The following is a 21,549-nucleotide window of genomic DNA, read 5'->3' as shown; positions in this document are numbered from 1 at the left end:
CTCCTCAGGCTGCCATGAAATGGGTTTGGCATTTTCCCCCCCCTAGCCAGCAGTGAGTGGCAGCAGCTCGTGGAGGCAGATCTGAGCCTTCCCCGCCGCCCGCATGGGGCCAGGCAGCAGCTCCTGCCCCCCGGGCAGGCGGCGTGAGACAGCTGGAGGTAAGGGAGGGTGGCTCTCGGCCGGTTTTCATTTCCACCGCAGGGGAAAGCTGTCAGCAGCGCTGGAGATCGGGACTCCTGGGGAGCCCCAAGTGGAATTTAAAGGCAGAGAGGGGTGTAAATCAGTCTGTCTTTTAAAGCCCCCGTGCCTCGGGCCGGGCTTTTCCCAGCGGGCTCCAGCACCGCCAGCATCTTTGCCTTGGTTTTGCTGGGGGGAGGACAGTCCCAGCCCTGCACCCTCTGCACGGGGCAATGCTACCTGTCTCCGTGCTCGCGGGGCCAGGGAAGGGAGAAGAACGGATGCAGAAGACAGGATCCTGTATTCAAGAAAACATCTTTATTGTACATGTTGGCTCGTATTGCTTGTATCCCCTCCCCAGTCCCATGTAGTGCAAAAAATTCAGAGAAACAGAGTTCCACATAAATAAGTCAGATAACTTACAGAGAAATCAAAGTGACGACGGGTTGACATGGCTAGACGGGGTCTGCCCACCGGGGTGGCCGAGCAAACCCCTGCCCCGTGTGGGGTCGGGGCTCCGACCACCCCGGCCATCCCCCTGCAACACCCGAGGGGGGGTCGGTGGGTGAAGCACATCAACACACCCAGCCCGGAGCCGCCCCTCAGCCGGGGGAAACTCACGTGGGAAATGGCACGAGGGACGTTTGGGGCGAGACACCACTGAAGTAAAACCGGCAGAGGGTCGGGACGGTTCTCCTCCCGGCTCGGACAGGGTACTACGCACAGACGGACACACACACACACAGACGCACATCCCCGCCGAGGCAAGGGGTGTGCAGCACCAATTCCAGCCCCGGGATCGCCCCGGGGCAGATGCTGACACCTCGTGTCCACACAGTGTGGGTTGGGGTGCTCTGGACCCCCGCAAGCTGCTGGGGAACGATTTCGCCCTTTCCTTCCTCCGTTTCCCGTTAGGGGAAAGCCGTGAGCACCTGCATAGTTAGGACATCAGACACAAAAGGCTCCCTCCTCCCCAGGGTCCGGCGCAGCAGGCTCCGGGGTGGTATTGCTCAGGACCCAACTGGAGGGTGACGGGAGTCACGCTGCCCCTTTCCCTGACCCTCAGGAGGCAGGGCAGCATTGCACACCTTTTCTAGCGTAAATTGCAAAGGATTGCAGCTCTCCTTATCCCATTCCTTACGCTGGCCTCAGCGTCCCAGCATCAGCCCCTTTCTGAGACTACCGTGAGGCTTTCAGGCTGACCCTCCTGTATAGGGGACCCTAAAGCCCAGGGCACCTCGAATGCGCTGGCTGAAACGAGCCCAGCAAAAGACTAAAATCCTGATGTTGCTTACAGGAACGGGAAGAAAAGGATCGAGGCCTCTCTCACGCACACTCGCACGCACACCAATGCGGATTTCACTAGTTCATCGTCACTGCACACAAAGCAGATTAATGCCACCGCTTTTGGCAGCCCTACCGCCGTGCTGCCCAAGAGGCAACCTGCGAGAGCCTCCTGGCCACTTGCAGGGTGCAAATCTCCAGGAAGGGGAGAGCTGCTGAGCTGGGGCTGGCTCCAGCAGAGTCTTGGGAAGTGGCAGGGGAACAAAAGGCGGATTTCGATTCTGTTCTGAGAAACAAAACGTCCTCCTCAGCCCGAGAAGCCCAGACTGTCTTGGGGGAGAGGCCAGGGGGAGAAGCAGTCTGGATTTTCAGGAGCAGCTGGTAATTTCAGGTGTCCAACTTTAGGCACTGTAAATGGGCTTGTAAAACATGCAGGCACCTGTCCAGGAGAAATCAGATCGCGGGACAAATCGCCTTAAGTTGGGGAGTCTCAAGCTCTCTTTCCACCCCAAGGAGAAGAGAAAGCAGGAAATCCCACGCCGCTTGAAAACTTAGGCCAGACACCACCACAAGTGAGCTGTGAGTTCTGTAAACGGGGAACAAGAAGGAGCGGGGGCACGCGGGTAAAGGCATTAAGTCTAAAACAAACAAACAGCCGGAGCATGTTCCAGTGCCCCATGCGAGCACCGCTGAGGTACCAGGGGTTGAGTCTCTCCCCCGTAACGCGCACACCCTGCAGCACACGCGTCGAAATCGCACCCTAAGCAACCACCCAGGAGGTCCCACGGCACAGGCGGGTCTGGAAGGACAGGCTTGTGATTTGCAGGGCTAATTTATTCAACCTTTAGTTAAAGTGGCTGCTTAATTGCCAGGGAGTTGCTAATTGCACATGGTCCCTTCCATGCTGCTTTCGCTGTACATATGGTATCTCACACATGCACACACACCCACACGTCTTTAGAGAACGTCTTCCAGGACACAGTCATCATCTCATCAACAATTAAGAAAAGTAATTGCATCCCTTCTGCTGCCTTAAAAGCAGATGGGATGGGGAATACCGGGAGAGCGTAAAAATAAAAGGATATGAAGTAATTAAAATTAAAATACTGGCACTCAAATTAAAAAAAGGTGAAAAATTAACACCCAAAAAAAGTAACACCAGGCAACCCTCCTCGTTCAGAAGGCCGGACCGTTCTCCTTCAAGAACCGAGACCCTCCCCACGAACCCGGAACCTGCTTTGCAGAGAGGGGAGCAGCAGCCAGGCCGATCTGTTCCCACCAGACCGTGCACCAGGAGCACGTGCGGGGAGCAGGCAGCCACGCGGCCGCTTGAACCCGGGCCATCGACCTGGGCACGATGCAAACAAGTCCAACCCACCCGTCTGGGGCCGTCCCAAAGGGACGGGCAGTTGGGATCCTTGGGAATGAGGTTGGGCCAGCTGAGCCTGGAAACACCGAGGGATCTGGATGCTGCATCCAGCTTTGTCTCCAAACTTCGCCTCCTCCGGGCCCTGTCCCTCAGCTGGGCTTCAGTCGTTTATTTTAAGGCATCAATTAGACACCATTGAGAACCATGCGGTGGCCTCAGAGTCTTTAACAGTGCACGATAGGCTTGGTAAAGAGTTTGGCTACAGTGACATTCAGAGGAGCGCTTGCACACCCGGCCGTGGCCCTGGGAGGAGCGCCGCCCGCCTCTGGCACCCCACGGGACTCTGGGGAGCCTCCACGGCTGGCTGTGCTCGCCCGTGCGGCACCGGCCGGATCGTCTGAATCCGAGAAGCAGCAATGGTTTCGAGATTCCCCTCCCCAAAGGAAAATACACACCCCTCGGGAGGGCGGTGAGATGAGTCTGTGGACGGGGCGGAGAGCACCCCCTCTCCTCGCCCCCCGGAAGGAGGGTGCTCCCCCGGGAAGCACATTTCTGAGCGCCGTGAGGGTCCCGTGCGTGCACCGAGAGCGGGGATGGCTCCGGGGTCCCTGGGGGTGCCGGGGCTGGAGGTGGCACCCGGTGCCTTCGCTCTCCTCCTATAACGACCGGCTGCCCCGCGGGGCGGGCCACGGCGGCCGGGTGCTCCGCCAGGCGCCCCTGTCCCCTTGAGGTAGGGCAGGTCCTGATCCTTTGTCAAAGGCTCGTCGAAGACACCGAGAGGGTGGGCGAGGAAGGGGGTGGGAAGTTGAGCAGTTCCAGCACCGCCACCCCCACGCTGCTCCGGCGGGTGAACATGCAGGAGGCTGCCACCCACTTGTTGGTGCGCGGGTTGTACTTCTCGATGGAGTTCAGGCTGGAGCTCCCGTCGTTGCCACCCACGGCGTACAGCCAGCCGTCCATGGCCACCAGGTCGTGGGTGCTCCTGGAAGGACCGTGCAGAGACCACAGGGGTGTGAGGCTCCAGCGCAGCACACGCGGGGTGCGGGGGAGCTCTGCCACCCCACAAAAGGGGGTGCCCGGCCTCACAAACGCCCCATGAAAAGAAACTGTGCGCTCATGGCAGAGAGAAGTGCAGAGCTTTGAGTCTTTCCCCTCACTCCCATATCCAATTCCCACTGCAGAAGTGCCATTTCTAAATAACAGGAGCCTAAAATTCTTGGACCTCCAAGCCTAAAATCCTCCCGCAGCCAAGCGACATCTACGTGGCCTCAGCCAGCTGCACCACCTGAATCTGTACAGCCATGCAGAGAGCCGGGAATAAATCCCTCAGCAGACAATGCCCGCTGCAGAATGTCCCTCCTGGCACACACGCACACCCCTAAATCCCCCGCAGAGCAGCAGGACGTGGGGGTTGCCTTTGTGCAGCAAGCACGGAGCCAGCCAGCTGCAGGGCCGGCCAGCCCCTGGGGCACGCTCTGCGGCGCGCCGCTCGCCGTGCCAAGTGCGGCAAAGCTCTCGGAGGGACGAGCTCCTGGCCCCGAGCTCCTTACCTGCGGATGTTCATGGGCGCCACGCTCTCCCACGTGTTGGTTTTGGGGTTGTAGCGCTCCACGGAGTTCAGGCAGCTGGTCCCGTCGTTGCCGCCGGCCACGTAGAGCATCCCCTCCAGCACGGCCACCCCTGCGCTGCTCCGGCGGCTCAGCATGTTGGCAATGGGCGTCCAGGTGTTGATCTGGGAGGGGGAAATGTTTGCTCGTGAGCCACCGGTACGAGTCATCTTCCCCTCACCCCCTGCTCTACCCATGCTGAGCTAACAGCCCTCCCCGCAGAAAACGCTTTTGGCAGGACCCCAGCTCTTTCCCCTTCATCCAAAGAGGCCAGGGCAACGGGCGAGCGAGGAGCAGCCCTCCCAGCACTGCTATTTGGAGCAGAGGCCACGAGCTGCTCGCACAGCCCCGGCAGCAGCACTGGATTGCAGCACCGCTGGCTGCCGTCTCAGCCCCAGCCCCACGGGGCCAAGCCGGCTCTCCAGCTCGGCGGCGGGCAGACAAGAGCACGCCGCCCGCACGAGCTGCAAGCTAACCGTGAGCCTCCCCTTGCAAAAACCATTCTGGGGGCATCGCAGAGATGCCATGGGACGATGGAGAGTGGAGATCTCCGCTGCACGGGTTTGGTTTGCTCCTGCTGAAGGAGAGAGGCAAATTAATCGCTATTCACAGCTCCCAGGGGGAAGGTTTTTCTCCCCCTCTCCCAGCTAAGCACCTGGGAGGACTGTGAGCGCAGGGTTCTGGGACATTCCTGCGGCTCCAGAGGAGCTATCAAACAAACCCAGAGTTTGCAAATGAAACAAATCTCCAGCAGGAAGAAGAGCGAGGCCCCAGGAGAGACCTCTGCCGACAGGCTCGGGAAAGCACAGCCCCAGCCGGCAGGAGCCCTGCCACCCCCCGAGCAGAGCCCTGTGCCAGGCCACCAGGCATGTCACAGCCGACCCAGGCGCGGGGACGGAGCTGTGGCTATTTCAAACCTCTACGAGGCGCGGCTGTGGCTTTACGGCTCACAGAAAACCTCCAGGACCTTCCCTTTGATCTTTTTGCAGCTCTGCAGCCTGCTGTAACGGAGCTGTGAGCCCCCAGACCCAGCACGTGTCCCCAGCCGACTGCGATCCCTGCTACGTGCCCTGGGTGAGCACGCAGCAAACACCTCGGGCTGGAAGGTGGGAGACGTGAACAAGAACTGCTCTTCCTAGAGAATTCGAGCTGGCCTACAGGCACCGAGGATATGGAGGGATCTGGTGGTTAAAAACCTCAAAGAGAGATCTCAGAGGTGGGTGCAGGCTCATTTGCTCTGGGCTGCCCCCACGGATGCTCTGCCCCTGCGGAAGAGCTGGACGAGGGGTTGCTACTGCCCCATTTCACGGCTGCGCACGGGGACGTGCCGCCAAGGAGGCGGGCAGGTCTGTGCTGCCCGGGTTCAGCTGGGCACCCCTTCTGCTCCCCTCTCGCTGCAATACTTTGCTAGGACGTGGTCACATCTTAAACTACAGCAACCATCTGCTCCAAAACCACGCGCAGCAGATCTCTCGCCTTCTACTACATCCTCCAGCAGCCCGTGTGGCCCTTCTCTTTCTGCAGGGCCCCGTCAGACACCCACCACGAGGGGAGAAAGAAAAGAGGTTGCCAGGCACGCTTTCTCTCGGATTTACCTGGGGCTCATACTTTTCTACCGTGGCTAAGTGGGACGAGCTGTCATATCCCCCAACAGCATAGAGGTTGCCTTCTGCAAAGACAGTCAGACACACGCAGGAATCAGCTGAAGCCCCCCGGTCCCCGCATAATCCCCCACAAACGCCGCGTGGGGTGCCCCCATGGGTGCCCCCCGCTCCCCAGGGGGCTCGCACGGCTCCCCCCTGCCCTGCGGCACGGAGCCCTGTGAAATATTCATCGGGCAATCTCTCAGCCCCGCCGCAAGCTTCCCAAAGAGCTCGTCCGCCTGCTGCTTCCCGAGCTCCTCGTTAGGGGAGCTGCGAGCGCTCCCCGCCAGAGCCACGGGATATTTTTAGCAGCGGAGGCTGGAGCAGGGGAAAGCCAATAAAGGCCGTGGCCGGCGGCGTGCGAGCCGGTGATGGAGGGGAGGGAACCTCTGAGTCAGCACCGAGAGCTGGAAGCAGGGAACGAGTCAGGGGAGAGGTGCCAGGGGACGCCTCGCAGCAGATGCTGGGATAAAGGGGAGCAGAGTGCTGCCCTGGCATCCCCACGGGGGGTCCAGCTCAGGGGGGGAGTCATATTTGCATTAACCCCAGAGCTGCACGAAGTAATGAGGTGGCCGCTTCTCCCACTACATCCTCCCTAAGGACAGAAGTCACTCGGCCGAGTCATGAGACATCGTGGCGTGGCACCCCCAGCAGAGACAGGTTTGACCCCGCGCTACTGCTTGGATCGTCAGTAAGGGAACTGCCCCCTTGTCAAAAGGGAAAACCCATAAGGTGTCCTCTTCCCTTCGAGGGATGGGGGATCGTCCGCAGCCAGCCCTCGTGCTCCAAGCCAGAAGTGAGCACAAAGGAGCCGAGGAACAAGTCGTGGGGGCACTGGGTCCCCTGGGGAGCTGCCAGAACGTGCTGGAACCCAGCTACGAGGGAGGCTGAGGAGGAAGGCAAAGGCAGGGAGCGCGTCAGGACATAGCAGAGGGACGGCTGGGTTACCCGCACCCGCAGCCAGGGAACCTGCGGAAGGCGAGGCAGCGACTAGAACAGAAGAACATCAAAAGGAACCACCCAGAAACGCAAGAGACGGTCTGCACAGAAGCCAGGTCCTCGTGCCGTCACCCACCTAGCGTCGCCACCCGGACGTAGCGTCTCCTGGTGCTCATGGCAGCGATGGATGTCCAGGTGCCTGTCAGAGGGTCGTACCGCTCTGCGCTGCAGCAGGCAGGGACACAGGAACACAAGGTGTGACGCTGGCAAAGCCCGGGTCAAAGCCCCTTGACACAGCCTCGTGGGCAGCTCCCCAGAAAGCTTGGGAAAAAGGGAGGGGGAAAACGGAGGGGAGAACTAACAAAGGTCACGGGCTGTGGTGGCAGAAGGCTACGGGGTGCTTTTCCCCTGGGCCAAAGGCACTGGAAGGCAGAGCTGGATTGCAAGAAATCTACGCCAGGGCCAGGCTTTCTGTCAGGAGCAGACAGTGGGGGCTCCCCAGGCACCCAGCGCCACGGACAGTGCATGCAAGAGCAACGGAGGAGCCCGCAGCAGGGCGATCCCCTACCTGTTCAGGCACGAGGCCCCGTCGTACCCCCCAGCAGCATAGAGAAGCCCGTGAAGCGCCGCTACGCCCAGGCAGCTCCTCCTGGTGCCCATGGACACCTCGGGCTGCCAGGAATTGGTGACGGGGTCGTAGGACTCCACCGTGGCCAGATCAGAGGTCCCGTCGTAACTGGAGGGGGAAAAAAAAAAACAGAGGACGTGTGAGAGGCTGGGAAGCCTGGGTGTGCGCTGGAGAAACCCAGGGCCTGGATCCCCGTCACCACCCCAGCTTCCTCCAAAGCTGAGAGCACAGACGGCTCTGTGCAGAGGTGGTGACAGCCCCCTCCTTGTCCCCCCGCCCTCCTTACCCGCCCACGGCGTACAGCTTGTTCCCGATGGCAGCCACGCCGACCCTGGCCCTGCGCGTCGACATGGAGGCCACCATGTGCCACCGGTCCGTCCGCGTGTCGTAGGCCTCGCAGTCCCCGTGGATGGCGAACAGGCTCCCCCCACCTGCGCACGGGACGGCAAAGCAGAGCACACAACAGTCCCAAGGCCCTGGGAAGCGGGTTTGCACGGCTATCCGCGCGCGGAAGGGGCGATCCCCTCCCCGGTGGTGCCTTACCCACAGCGAACAGCACGGTGCTGGCCCCCTCGCAGCGCCGTGGCCTCGTCCTGCTGTTGCTGAGGACCCCTCGCTGCTCCGGCATGAGGTGGTACTTGAGGGCTTCGATCAGCAGGTCCTTGCACTCCGAGTGGTGCCGCACCAGCAGCTCCGTGTCCACGTTGCTCATCAGGAAGTCGCGGCTCAGCAAGGGCAGCCGCACGCACTTCATGAGCTGAAGGGAGAGGGGTCACATCCCATCAGCGGGGCGGGAAGGATTTGGCTACTGTAGCCCCCATGCCACCCCTACAAAACCCTGGCATCCTGCTCGCTTGGCAGAACAGGCAGCTGGTGACAAAGCCAGCAATTCTGCCTTCATGCCCCTGCAGGGCTAGGAGCCCTCAGCCCAGCGGGACACGTCCCTCATCCTCTTCCAGCACTCATCCTGTGAGCAGTGATCCTCGCCATGGGGCTGCGGAGCCCTCCCGCACCCAGCGTGCCCATGGCGGGAGGCTCCAAGGTGCAGAGACACAGGCACGAGTTGAAAGAAGTCTCTGATTACGTTTGCCTGAGATTCTTGTTTGAGAACGCGTGGGAAAGCTCACGAAGTCTGCAGGCGGGGCTGACCCCCCTCTGCTGCCCACACCCTGCCCGGTGCCGGGGCCACCCTGCCCTCCGGCCACCCCGCAGCGTCCTCCAGCCGCGTTCCCACCCCGACAGACGCTGGGAGCTGGCGGGTTGAACCCAGCAGACTCCCTCACCCTGGGGACGTGCTGCCTTCTGCTGTCCACATCGTGCTTGACCCAGCTGAGCACAGCCCGGTACACCTCCTCCTCCGACGGCACGTTGAGGCTGTCACTGGAAATGAGGTCCAGCACCTGCAGAGAGGGACGGAAAAGGCAGGTGTCAGCTGGCGCAGCGCAGGAGCAAGGGATTTATCCCCACAGGCAGGCGAGCGGCCAGCGGAACAGCGCTGGCAGGGGCAGAGAGCAGCCTCCCGCAGGTGCTGGTGGCCGAGGGGTGCACGGCCACTGGAGGAAGGATCCGCAGGGCAGCTGGGTCCCCGCTGGCAGGCGGGTGCAGCTCCCCCTCCTTGCAGCACGGGTGCGGAGCCAGCTCTGCCCTCGGCCACCCTCCTTGGCTCGTTCCCCCCCCGTTCCTGTGTCTGAAGCTGCTGCAGTGCCTGACACTTCCAATAAGCATCAGCGAGCTCAGGCAGACGACTCTGCCCGCACGCGGCCCTTCAATATTTCATGGGAGGGAGCCAGGTGCCCTGGCTGTTCCCAGCAGGCTCGCTTCGCCTGCCAAAGGATGACAGAGCTGGAGCAGGTGGAGAAATGCTCCCTCCCCTCTGCCCCGAGGACGGACAGAGGGAGATGTGCCCCTTGTGCTCCCGGGCAGAGGGCAGCGCACCCAGAGCTCACGTGGCGAGCAGCAGCACCAGCAATTATCCTCCCTGCTAGCCTCCCATCCCTATTTCACAGGGGATTAAGCTCGCTCTCTGACAGCACTCCTCCACGTATCGTTTCCCCATCAAACAGAAGGGACCAAAGCACGGATTCTGGCTACATTTCCCCGCCAAACCCCTGTCCCCTCTCTGTGGGCCCCTCGGGCTCCTGGCTGTGCCTTCCAGGACAGAGCAAGAAAAGCCTCGCCAGGCCCGCACCTTCACGTCTCCAGCAGGACCTCACCTGTTTGAGGGGCAGCAACATGAACTCCTCTGTCTTGGACACCTCCACGAAGTGCTGGAGGACGTACTTGTGGGCAGACTTGAGGAGGTCGCTGCAGGAGTGCGTGTCGGCAAAGCCCCGGATCCCCAGGCAGTTGGATGGGTCGAGCTGGCTCAGGAGGAACTTGCAGCAAGCATCCCGCACACCATTGAGCTGAAGCAGGCTGGCAGCGGGAAGAAGTGTCTGGCAGTGGAAAAGAATGGGGAAAAAGGGAGTTTCCAGGGCAAGGAAACACCATTTTCACCCTTGTCCCACTGCAGGTCAATGGCAGAACAGGTTTACTGAGCATGCACACAAGCACATAGAGGACAGAGTATTCTCTGTTTCCAACAGGACTGAGTTTAAGAAGAGCCAAGAAGGACACCCACGATACCCCAGAGGGATAGGAAATGGCAGGAGAATGGCAGATGCTCGGGGCTAGAGCTGCCCGTTGCCATATTGCTTTAAGGAAGCAGTTGCAGAAACCCCATCTCTGGGCTCAGGAGGGCAGAGGAACTCCCTGACCACTGCTGAACGCGGGTGGCATCACAGAACGACAGCTGAAAGTCCCAAGCAGAGGGCGAGAAGATCCCCAAGAGGTAAGCCTCAAACAAGCTTTGTGGAGAGGGTGGATTTGGGGAGGCTCCTACCTGCACGTTGCCCTCGCCCACCACGATCTCAGCCGTGTAAGCGTACTGCACCAGCTGCTCCAGGGCCTGCGGGTCGATGTCGTGCAGCGTGACGTGGGTCTGGCGGCTCTCACTCATCTCATCTGGGGCAACACACGAACAAAGTCCCTCAGCGGGAGGGAGCGGACTTGGCTGTATATGGAACAAGCCACATCCACAGCCCGGCATCACGGCCACGGAAGGTCTCCTGCCCACTTCTCCGCGGGGAGAAGCAGCAGGGAACGGGGTCCACGTCTGCAGGATGGGCATCAAGGTACCTGGGAAGGGGATTACGGGCAAACCGCTGCACGGAAGGGAGCCAAATGAGGAATGCACTTGCTCACCGAGATGATACACAGGCATCATCCTTCCACAAGGCAGGAGCAGGGCAGAAAGGGAAGGGGATTGTGGAAAACAGATGGTTTGAAGAGCTGGGATACCGTGCCACGGAGAAGAGAGGAAGACTACTTGCTTGTGAACATGGCGTGGAAGTACGGGCTGCAGGACGCCAGCACCACCTTGTGGGCCTTGATCTCCTTGGTGCCCACGTGCAGCACGATGTCGCAGAGCAGCCCGCGCTGCCGCATGCGGTTCATGCACACGAAGGCGTCGTGGTAGTGCCGCTTGGAGTTGTGCGAGATGCTGTGGCCGTCGCGGTTGAGGAGCTGCACGCCGCCTTCCATGGCTGCGGGTGGTGGGATCTCCCTTCTCGGTGTCGCTGATGGGGGGAGAAACAAAGCATTACCCAGAACAGCTCTAGACCCTGACGATTCCCATGGGTCCCTCCTCAAAGACCCCAAGCAAGACCAGCTCTTGGCAGGGAAACAGCACCCTGCTCCTGAGCAATGGGGAGGGGACGGTCCCTGGAGGGACACGAGTTGTGCAAGGTGACGCTGAGGCTCTTCGCTGCTCTGTGGCAGTGCTGACACCCACCGCTTCCCTGCTGGGCTCATCTCTGGATCAATATCCTCCTCCCCGCCTCCAGGAGGGCACTGCTCTGTGTTTGTGATCCCGCTGGGTTTCCACGAAGCTACACCGCCTCCAAATCAGCCTGACCGTGTGCATCTCCGTCCCATCAGCAGCACTGATCTCAGAAGTGCCACCAGGGCTTGCCAGCCTTGCGTTGATCAAGCGCATTTTAAATAAGCCACTCGAGACAGCGAACACGACAACCTGGGTCAGACTGAACAAGTAACAACCAGGGAATGCCGCGGTCCCAGATGCAAGGGGGGCATTACGGACCACAGCCCTCTGAGCGGTGCTTGATCTCTTCCTGCTTCCAGAAGACGCCAGGAGGTTTGCACAGCATCTGCCTTCAGAAGGTAAGCCCAAAGAGCTGCCCAAAAACAATTCAGGAGGACGAGGCAGAGGGCAAAGGCAATCGCAGCACAGAGCGGCACAGCCCCAGCACAGAGCCCTGCAGATTTGGGGTTCAGTTCTCTCTTTTTTATATTTCAAGCCTCTTTTGGGACAAAGACTGAGCTTTCCTTTACGGGAACAGGGGACACACGCTTTAACATGCCGGTCTCGCTCCCGCCACGTGTCCTCTAACCAGGCACATCCAACCCCAAGGCTGCCCCGGACCATCCTGCCGCAGCTCCGGTCCCAATGGGCAGCGGGGGCAAAGCAGAGCCCCGAGCCCCCCTGCACCATCCCCGGCTGATGTTGTCCTTCCAGCAGCTGGCCCTGGGCTTCAGGCAGTGCTTGTTTGACGAGGAGGACGGGACGGACAGACAGCAAAGGACAGAGACACCGACCGAGCGGCCAGGACCCGATGCAGAGCTCAGCCTGTGCGCACGCCTCTGGGCACGCGGGGAGCAGCAGCGTGAGCTTGCTGAGCTCTCAGAAAACAAAAAAATGCCTAAACAAGGGCATTTATTTGTGCAAAGATGTTTCTTTTTTTTTTCCTCCTTTCCCTGCCGTGAGCATCTAGGCTCCTGCCTGCGTTTCGAAAGGCATTTGGCTGCCTCCCTGCCAGCGGCACCCAAAGGCGAGCTGGGGGAGCGGGGAGGGAAGAAGAGAGCAGCAGGAGGGAGCCGGGGGAGGCAGCAGGAGAAAAAAGGCAGCTGGGAGGAAGAAAGCCAGCGTGCTGCGCTCATCGCCTGCCCCCGCATCCCTGCGGCGAGAGAATCCCCTCCGCCTCCCTGCTCCTCGCGACACCTCCACGTCGCCAGCCGCGCTCGGCCTAAAAATAGAAGCCCACCACGCTGTGCCTGCTCAGCCACGAAAGCAGCCATCTATTCATTTTTAAATAGCAGTTGTATCACGTACTAGAGTCTGGGGGAGGGAAAAAGATGAATAAACAGCTTTTCTGAGCAGGAGGGAGGCCTGCGATGCCCTCTTCTCCGCGCATCATCGGTGCGATATGAGATTCCCCATCGCAGTGACAGTGAGGAGGACTCACGGGCACACGGCGAATGCTTCCCAGCAGTGAGAGCAGGATGCTGCTGTGCCCTTGGAAGGGAAGAAGATCCCAAGCGTTAACTGGCCTTCCCCTCCCGAGCCCCTCAGCTGAGCTTTCAGAAAGCTGCGACGTCCCCGGGGCGCCCCATTTGCGCCGGGTAACGCGCGCGGGCACCGCGGGGAGAGGTGCCTGCACGAAGGCACTTCAGCATCTCTCCGGGCTCAGCAGCTCCCTTCCCAGACCTGGTTTAGTGGCAGAGAACAGACACCGCTTCTCCTTTATTCCCCTTCCTAGCCGCAAGCCTGATTCTCTGTGCGATGACGCCCCACCGAGCACACTGCTCCCCATCGCTACGGCAGCGGTGCCCCGGCTGTAACCGAGAGCCCCCCCCCCGAGCACCGCTAGGGCACAGGGCAGGAGAGGAGAGGCGAGCAGGGAGCTGGGATTGCTGCTCGGCGTGCTGGCAGGCTCGCGAGGACGCTGTGCCTCCCCAGGCAGGCTGGAGGGCAGCGCACGAGGCGGCTCCAGCAGCGGGGAGAGAGGGCACGGCGGGCTGAAGGTCACCGCGATGCCGCTGCATCTCCAGCTCCAGCCATCAGATGCATTTCCAAGGAGGGTCGGAAGTCCTGGGCTCTCTTCCCAGCCCTGCCACTGAGTCATTGCGTGACTTTGGGCAAGTACAAATGCAGGCCGTGACAAGGGGGACGTTATCTTTCCCTGCAGTGAGCCTCCGAAGGGCTCAGCGAAGCCCCACCGGTGCCCCCCTCGCCCCTGCGGCCCCGTGCAGCGCCGAGCAGGGAGCAGCGCCCGAGGGAGACCCCATCCCAGCCACCCCAGTGCCACCGGGATCCCAAGAGCATCCCCAGCCCACGGGACAGTCCCTCCCTTAGCGTTTGCACAGGGAAACAGCTCCTGCAGAGCCTCCCCGCCTCCCAGCTGCGTGCATCAGCGCACGCAGAGGTGAATCACGACAAACCCTAGGAGGCTGATTTGCTGTGCCAGGGGGGCCCTCGAGCAAGGTGCTGTGCCTAGGAGCACCGCACAGGCTCACACTCGCATTTAAAATGCCAGAAAATCACCAGCCAGGACCACCTTACATGATAAAAACGCCGAGCTCTGCAGGGTTATTGAAGCAGGCAGGCTGGCAGTTGATGCCCTGCTCCACGGGTTGTGCCCCGCAGGCACCGTGGGGAAGGGTCCCCATCCCAAAACGTGGACGCCACTGGCACGGGTCTGGCTTAAGGCTTGCAGTGGGCACAGGGCCCCTGTCCTCCTTCTGCTCTGAAACGGCTCGTTCCCGTCAGAGCTCCTCTGCTTTAACCAGCCAGGATAAAAATCGGTGGGGGGAAAAAGGGAGAGGACGCCCCACCGCTGCTCCCGCTGCTCGCCGAGCTCCCAGCCTCGCCGGCAGCGCTAACTATTCCTCATTTCCTCGTGAAGCCTCGTTCCCAGGAAATGAAGGGCTGCGAGCCCGGCGAAGATATAATTAACGGGGAACGGCGCCTGGACCGCGAGAGACAGCGAGGCAGTGTCCAGGGCTCCGGCGGGGGGAAGGAAACACAAGCCCACTTTTGTGGAGCACGCGGCGGCCTGGGCGCACGTGTTCCGCAGCGGCTGTAACGGATGCGGTGGCTGACTTGTAATAACTCCTAGGTTATGACAGAATTAAAAAAAAAATAAAATAAATAAAAAAAAAAGAAGGCGTTTGTTTGGCTCCTATGCGACAGAGCGTGGCCGTGCATAACGGCTCCGTTAATTAATGCAAATGATCCCTGCCCAAAGGGAGGCCTGTTCTCTTCGCACAAAAAAAACCAAAAAAACAAAAAACATATTTTGCCGAGAGTGAAAAGAAGCGTGCTGAGCGATAAACAGGGAACAGAGCATCCTCCCGGGAGAGGCTCGGAGGCTGCCCTTTCCCCAGGAAGGCCCTGCAGAAAGGCTTTTTGTTGGCGGCCCTGGATGGGGATTTTATGCGCGCCGGGCCAGCAAGGAGACATCCTGTGCAGCTGGCCGGGTGCTGGGGACAAGGTGCCGTACCCTCCCCTAAGGCGTGATATTCCCCAAGGCCTGACGCACTTTATGCCCAAACCCATCCCTCCCACGGGTGCCCTGTCCCTGATATCCCCGTGCCCCTTTTCTGGGAAACCAGCCCCACAGCCCTGCTTTGGGGCACGCGCAGCAAGGCTCGCCCTGGGCCAGGGCAAGGGCACGGACCCTGGGGAGGAAGGAGCTGGCGGCGGGGTCAAAAAGGAAAGAATTGGTGCTTCCGAGTGCACTCTCCTCTCCCCTACACCATCCCCCGGCATTTTTATTTGTAGCCCCTCCGAGAGGGCTCCCAGGCTGTTCCCAGCAGCAGCCTCCTGCACGCAGCACTCAGCAAGGAGCCCAGACACCCAGCACGTGGTAAAACTTGGGGAAAGGGATCAGGGACCCCCAAAAAGGGGGCACGGGGAACCCCTGGGTGTGCACAGCATCGCAAGCAGCTTCTTCTTCCCCCCTCCCGGAGCAGGGAGAGGATGTGCTCCTGTGCTCCCGGGGACTGCTCCTTGCCTTCAGCAGTCATAAGACACGACCAGCTGAGCCGGCAGTAACAATAGCTGCCGTTGTGCTGCCGCAAAGTGAGAGCACCGCGGGGGCACGGACCAGCACCCAGGCATCCAGCTGGGAACGCTGCCGGCCCGCCGGCAAATTTTCCCCTTCCTCGGGGCTTTGTGGAGGTCCCGTTAGGCGCAGGGCTCCTCCGCGCTGAGCCGGCCCTTTTGGAGAATCCCCTCCGTGGCTCTGAAGCCTCTGAAGAGAAGCTTTAGGATGACTAGCAGTATTTTTTGCGTCAGTAATCCTCTTGCAGCAGGCACCTCGGAGACGCCGGGGCTGTTTTCACAAGCTACAGCAGACGGACTCCCCCTGCCCTTCCTGCCCCAACTCGGGTATCCCAAATTTCCTGCTCCTTTCCGAGGTCCTGGCGCGGCTGATTACAGAATATAACTGCACGCCCACCTCCCCCGCTCCCTTCTCTGCAACAAACACAACCGAAGCGGGTTGGAAATCCTCCAGTCGTCAAACACCCGGGGCTGAGAGGCAAAGCAGGCACTAAACCTGGGCGCTTGTCCCCAAAAAGGGCCGTCCCTTCACAGACAGAAACCCCCGTGCCCTCGGTTAGAAATTCACTCCGTCCTCCCTCCCACCCTCCGCCTGCGTCCCGGGAGCCTGAGCGGACACCGCGAGCACGCAGCAGCTCGTGCTCGGTCCTTTTACCCAAGGTTAACCGGGTGCTCAGCCCAGCAGAGCCCACGTTACGATGGTGAGGAAGCAGAGGGCCCTGGCGGCTCAGCACCAGCTGCTCCGAGCTGCGGATCCAGCCGCCGCGATTGATTTACGGCAGTAAATACCTACAAAATAAACCCGCACGGAGGTCAGGACTGCAACTACCGACGGAAATACGGCCTAACGGGGCAAGGAGCTGGCCTTCCTGGCACCAGCTCTGCCTCGGGAGGGACCAGCGATGGGGAAGCTGGCGGGTTCGGGCAGCCAGACCGAGGGCTCGGATGCCTCGTGCCCCTCTCCCGGCTCCCGATGAGCGCCGTGGAGGGCAGGAGCACGGCCAGAACGCAGGGCTGTGATAAACCGCAAGGACAGACAGCTGCTATGAGCATGCACATCAATCCCAATCCCTTCACCCTCCCCTCCTCTCCCTCCGGGGCTGGCTGTGGCACCCGCTGTCGGCACACACACGCGCGTCCACCTCCTGTCCCCCCAAACCCTCACGCCGTGGATCCCGCGACCGGTGGAATAAATCTGCCGAGAGCCGGCCTGCAGGGGCACCACAGGCAGCGCTGAGTCTGCAGGGCTGAGAATCCCCAGCTCTCGGTAGGGTGTTTTTTTTTTTTCTTTTCTTTTTTTAATGAATTAGGCATAACTGACACGCACTGAATCCTCCTGTCTAGACATCTGCAGAGAAGTGACAAGCTGCCAGAGAGGATGTGGAGCCTTGGCAAGGGGGCGGGGAGGGCAGGGGAGAAGCGCGCACGATTGCCAGCTCTCCAGCACAGGCAGAGCGCTGGCTTCAGGCAAAGAAGGGCATTCAGCACATTGACCTAGTCAGTGCCTTTCAGCAGCTCAGTGGGCTGTAATCAATAGGTTCTGGTGCACACGGAAGGCTGGAGGTCTCCTCTCATTGAAGCTTCTCTTCCCATTTCTCCGGGGGCGTTTTGTCCGGGAACCCAGCACCAAGTTGCTCCCAGTTTATCCCAGTTCATCATCAGAAGCAAATCTGCTCAGAGAAGGGGGTGCAAGGCAGAACCTCAGCACCAGGATATTCCCATAACTAAAAGAGGAAGGTTTTTAGCCCAGCTCGCCTAGTGCCTACCTGGGCAAACGCCCTTCTCATGCACCCTCTTCAACTCCTCCCGCAGACAGCTCCCACTGCAGCCTTCGCCTTCGGCGTCTTGCAGAGAGGGGACGGCAGCAGCTCCAAGCAGGACCGCGCGGTTGAGGGACGTAGGGGCGTCTGTGCTGACATTTGGGTCACACCAAGCGATCGGGTGTGAGGGGCAGGACCCGAGGAGTTTTGGCTTCCCATACTGGGAAGAAACAAGAAACGGAAAGTCAACTGTAAAGATGCCTCGAGGTGCTCAGCAAAATGCGCAGGTCTCCAGCTGCAGCGAGGCCGGGCAGCAGTTCCTACAGCCCAGCGCAAAGTATCCCAAAATCCAAACAAAATCTAAGCCCTCAGCTTCCACCAAGGGCTGGAAACGTCCTAATTGCCCCTTCCTAGCACCCCGCAGCAGGAAAGGGAGAGAAGCCGCTGTCGGACCAGGTGCTAGTTCACGGCCCAAGCAGTGTCACACCTCCACACGTGGGCATGGAGCAAGTCTCCAGGCAGCAAAGAGCACTAATTAACAGCTGCTTAAGCACTGCCCATCAGTGTGGCACTGCTGACCTCCCCCGTGAGGCACATCTCCGTCCCCACCTCGCTTTTCAGGCAGGTGAGCAGAGACGAGACCGGAGCTCGGGGCACCCGGACGCAGCCCTCTGGAGCCCTCGTGTCCTTGCCACTTGTGGGAGAGGGCCGCAAAATGCTTCCTCCTGGGCAGGCGTTTGGGGGACAGAGGACGTTCGGCCTAAAGCGGGGCCGGGGAGAGATGGAAGCAAGGTGGGGATGCAGGAGAGGCCAGGAGACCGGCCATCACGGGTGAGGAGCCATCTCTGACCGAACCAGGTCAGGTCTGAGGTAGAGACCAGGGAAAACTCCCCAAAACCACTCGCTGGGGAAGCTGTGAAGGACCGGCCATCACGCAGGGTCCCAGAAGCTGGGAGCTGGAGCCGAAGAAGCTCAAATTCCTGCCCGTGAGGGGTCGCACCCTGCACGGCAGGCAGCGGGGCCTGCGGGCCGGACACAAAGGGGGAGGCCTCCCCTGCCTCTGGGGCTGGAGACAAAGCGACGGGACCTGAGAAAATACAGGAGCCAGAGCTCAGGCTTAAGCCAGGCTGTGTGATTTTGGGGCTGCTGGGCCTGCAGTGCGCCGAAGCAAGACCAGAAGAGGCCCCTCGGCGGACCTGCGGCCTTCAGGGCACGCCTCCTCGAGCCCCAGGCTGGTGCTGAGGACAGCAAGGACGGAGGGCACGAGGCGGGCTGGGAAGAGAGGTTTCTTCGCCCACCAAGCTGCCCTCGGCTGACAGAAGGGACGACCAGGGACCTTCCTGGTAACCCCAGGCACGAAGGAGCGACTCCATTCGGATCCTGGACTACCAAGCCGAGAGGCTGGGCTACTGTCACCCCTGCCGGCTCCCGCTCTGCTCTGATTTGGATGCTGCTTGCCTGGTGAGCTCTCAGGAAGGAAATTCACATCTTTACACCCAAGACACCCAGGACACTGCCTCGTTGAAGACACCTCCACCGGATGCTCCCGGATCAGGAGGGAAACTTCCACGGAGGTGATCGCTCGGCTGCAGCGCCCCTAACCACCAGGCCTTCGTGCCACGGCAGCACACCGGGGCCGGGGTGCCTGCAGCACCTCCATGTCCCCGTCCTTGTCCAGCAGCGCAAGTTCTCCTCCGAACATCCTTCTTGTCCGCCAGCAGAAGCGACGGCCGGGGTTACTTTTAAGAAAACCCTGCCTGAGCTCAAAAAAATTAAGATAGCGGATAACCTTCCCACGTGGGGTCCGTGCAGCACGGAGGAACCAGAGTCCGAAGGCACGTGAGGTTGCCTACAACATCTCGCCTTCCTTACAGCCATCGTTCCTAAAACCAGCGCCGCGATACCCGCTGGGGCCCGAGCCCCTTCTAATCGGGATCGTAACGGACCCGAACGCTGCCACAAACCTGTCGGGGGGTCCCCATCCTTCCTCCCTTCCCCCCCCCCCCGCCCCAGGCTCCCTCCAGCCGATGGTTCTGCTCACCTCCGCCAGCCGCCGGCACCCTCCCGGTGCTCCCGGGATGCCCGCGGTGCTGAATCACCCCGGCAGCACCCTGCCTCCTCCCGGGGACTGCCCCGGGACACCGAGACCCCCCCCAAAAGCCGGGCCACCGTTTGTGCCCCTTCCTGACCCCGCACGGCACCGTGGCCATGCGGGGAGCGGGGCAGCCCCCGAACACTACCGGGGGGCTGCCGAATCCCACCCCCCACCCCGGCACCGAGCGGCGGTTGCCCCAGGCCCGGGGATGCCGTAGCAGGGAGGACGGCTCCCGCCGCTCACCGCAGAGGCCAAGAGGGAAAAAATAAATAAATAAATCCCCAAACCCGACGCCTCCCCCCCCCCCCCCCCGTTCCCCCGAGGTACCGGGCTTCTCCCGGTGCCCTTCACCCCCCCCCCCCCCCCGGTGATGAGAGGCCGGTGGGTTACCGGGAGCACAGCTGGGATGGCTGCACCCGGCGGGGGCACACCGGATTACCCCCAGCTCCCAGCCCCGCCGCCACCGCCGGTTCCCCGGGGCCGCTGCGGGCTGGGCACGGAGCCGCCGCCGCCAGGCCCCGGGGGGGGGGCTCCCCCCATACCCCTCCCGGTCCCGGTGCGGGGGAGCAGGGCCGGTCCCGGCGCTCCCCGCGGCCCCCGGTGCTACTCACGGCTCCCGGTCCGGCCCCGCCGCGCTCCCGGTGCCGGTGCCCGGTGCTGCGGGCTCCGCTCTGCCCGCGCCGGCCCCGCGCCGGGGCGGGGCTGGGGGCGGGGCTGGGGGCGGGGCTGGGGGCGGGGCTCGGCGCCGGGCTGCGGAGGGACCGGGAGGGGGCTCCGCCCACGGGGGGGGCGGGGCTCCGTTTCGGTGGGCGTGGCTAAGACGACAGTGGGCGTGGCCAAGGCATCAGTGGGCGTGGTTAAGACATTAGTGGGCGTGGCTACGTTTATAGTGGGCGTGGCTTCGCGTTCAGTGGGCGTGGCCTCGCGCTCAGTGGGCGTGGCTCCGCCGTCAGTGGGCGTGGCTCCGCCCCCCCGGCAGGGCTTAGCCCCGCCCCTCCCCGCCCCGCGGCATTGTGGGAGCGGAAGCGGCGCGGGCGGCAGCATGGCGGGCACCGGGCGGAGGTGAGCGGCGGGGGGGGGCGGGAACCGGGAGGGGCCCAGGCCCGGCCCGGGGCCTCCCCCCCCCCTTTAACCCCTTCCTTCCCGGCCCGCAGGAGCCTGGCGGAGCTGAGCGTGGACGAGTTCCTCACGGCCGGCTTCGAGTCGGAGCCCGACGGCGACGAGGAGGAGCAGGAGGAGGAGGCGAGGCCGAAGCCGAAGCAGCGGGAGCGGCCCCGGCCCCGGCCCCAGGCGGCCGCCAGGTGAGGGCCGGGCTGCGGGGCCCAGCTCGGGCCTTGTTGGCCCAGAAGCTGAAATAAGTGGAAAATGAGTGATTTTGTGTCAGGTGGGGCTTTACTGAGTGTCTGTCATCGGGTTTCTCACGTGGGATAGGTTTCTGCGTTCTTCAGTATTAAATGTCAACGTTTCAATGCTTTTTACTTAAAAAGTTTGCAAAAATAAACCTGAGAAACTTAAAAAAAAAAAAACCTGACTTTTTCCTTCATAGGCTGCTCTTCAGAACCTCTGGCCAGTACCTCTATATGCCCAGCACAACTTCACGGTCTGCCACGAGGTTCAGCTGTTCTTAGTCCTCCATTAAACTTCAACTTTCTTTAATCCCCCATTAAAACACTCTCTGGCAAGCCCTCCAGGATGGGTATTAAAAGGGTTCCAGGAGGGGAGCCCAGCCCCGGTAAACCCCTCACTGTTCCCATTAGTCCCAGGTGCACCTCGTTGCCCCCAGGCTGCCTGCTTTCCTTCCAGCCCCAGCAGGAGCTGGAGCGGTGAATTAACGCCCGTTAATCCCCTCCTAACAGAAAGAAGGGGAAGGCGTCTGAGCACAAAGACCAGCTCTCCCGGCTGAAGGAAAAGGATCCTGAATTTTACAAGTTTTTGGAAGAAAACGACCGCACTCTGCTGAACTTCGATGCTTCAGACAGCTCTGATGAGGAGGACGAGAGGTTGCACGTACCCCCTCATACACTGGAGGTACCAGGCGTTAATTTGGATGGCTGGAATCAGTTATTCCAGCTGAAATCAATCAAGTACATGTTAAGTGTTTGACTTTCAGTGCGGGGGCAAAGTATAGTGGGGCCTGTGGTGGC

The 21,549-nt window shown here is 61.3% G+C and overlaps 2 protein-coding genes across 9 annotated transcripts in view; one reads left to right on the top strand and one right to left on the bottom strand.

The window, feature by feature from the left end:
• Positions 1-473: 473 nt before the first annotated feature.
• On the bottom strand, positions 474-20,118 carry KLHL17 (kelch like family member 17). 8 transcript variants are annotated; one of them, XM_066981997.1, is made up of 12 exons: positions 20,017-20,118; positions 17,317-17,530; positions 11,019-11,264; positions 10,529-10,650; positions 9,861-10,082; positions 8,931-9,047; positions 8,191-8,404; positions 7,934-8,123; positions 7,588-7,755; positions 7,156-7,244; positions 4,381-4,562; positions 474-3,812 (listed from the first exon to the last, which is right to left on the bottom strand). In XM_066981997.1, the coding sequence occupies exons 3-12, from the start codon at positions 11,227-11,229 to the stop codon at positions 3,102-3,104; spliced, it is 2,226 nt and encodes a 741-aa protein (XP_066838098.1). In that variant the 5' UTR covers positions 11,230-11,264; positions 17,317-17,530; positions 20,017-20,118; the 3' UTR covers positions 474-3,101. The 8 variants fall into 8 exon arrangements, with proteins under 8 accessions (XP_066838098.1, XP_013049733.2, XP_066838097.1 ...); XM_013194279.3 differs by lacking the exon at positions 20,017-20,118 and adding an exon at positions 17,045-17,220 and having other exon boundaries at positions 17,317-19,699; XM_066981996.1 differs by lacking the exon at positions 17,317-17,530.
• A 218-nt stretch (positions 20,119-20,336) lies between these two features.
• NOC2L (NOC2 like nucleolar associated transcriptional repressor) overlaps positions 20,337-21,549 on the top strand; it is a 46,346-nt gene continuing 45,133 nt past the window's right edge. The window contains exons 1-3 of the mRNA XM_066982207.1: positions 20,337-20,467; positions 20,560-20,706; positions 21,262-21,433. Coding sequence (XP_066838308.1) covers positions 20,448-20,467; positions 20,560-20,706; positions 21,262-21,433 — 339 coding nt within the window. The 5' untranslated portion in view covers positions 20,337-20,447. The remainder of the gene's footprint in view (positions 20,468-20,559; positions 20,707-21,261; positions 21,434-21,549) is intronic.

The sequence above is a fragment of the Anser cygnoides genome, chromosome 23 (genome assembly GCF_040182565.1).
Source record: "Anser cygnoides isolate HZ-2024a breed goose chromosome 23, Taihu_goose_T2T_genome, whole genome shotgun sequence".
NCBI classification, from domain to species: Eukaryota; Metazoa; Chordata; class Aves; order Anseriformes; family Anatidae; genus Anser; species Anser cygnoides.
The sequence above is the reverse complement of the archived record's forward strand: the minus strand, read 5'-3'. Positions and strand labels throughout refer to the sequence as shown.

Coding starts and splice junctions, on each gene's coding strand:
- KLHL17 (XM_066981995.1), bottom strand. CDS start 11,499: ATGAGCCCAGCAGGGAAGCGGTGGGTGTCAGCACTGCCACAGAGCAGC. Junction 10,651..11,018: donor CTTCCACGCCATGTTCACAA/GCAAGTAGTCTT, acceptor GTGTTGCCCCAG/ATGAGATGAGTGAGAGCCGC. Junction 7,245..7,587: donor GGGGCCTCGTGCCTGAACAG/GTAGGGGATCGC, acceptor TGCCTGCTGCAG/CGCAGAGCGGTACGACCCTC.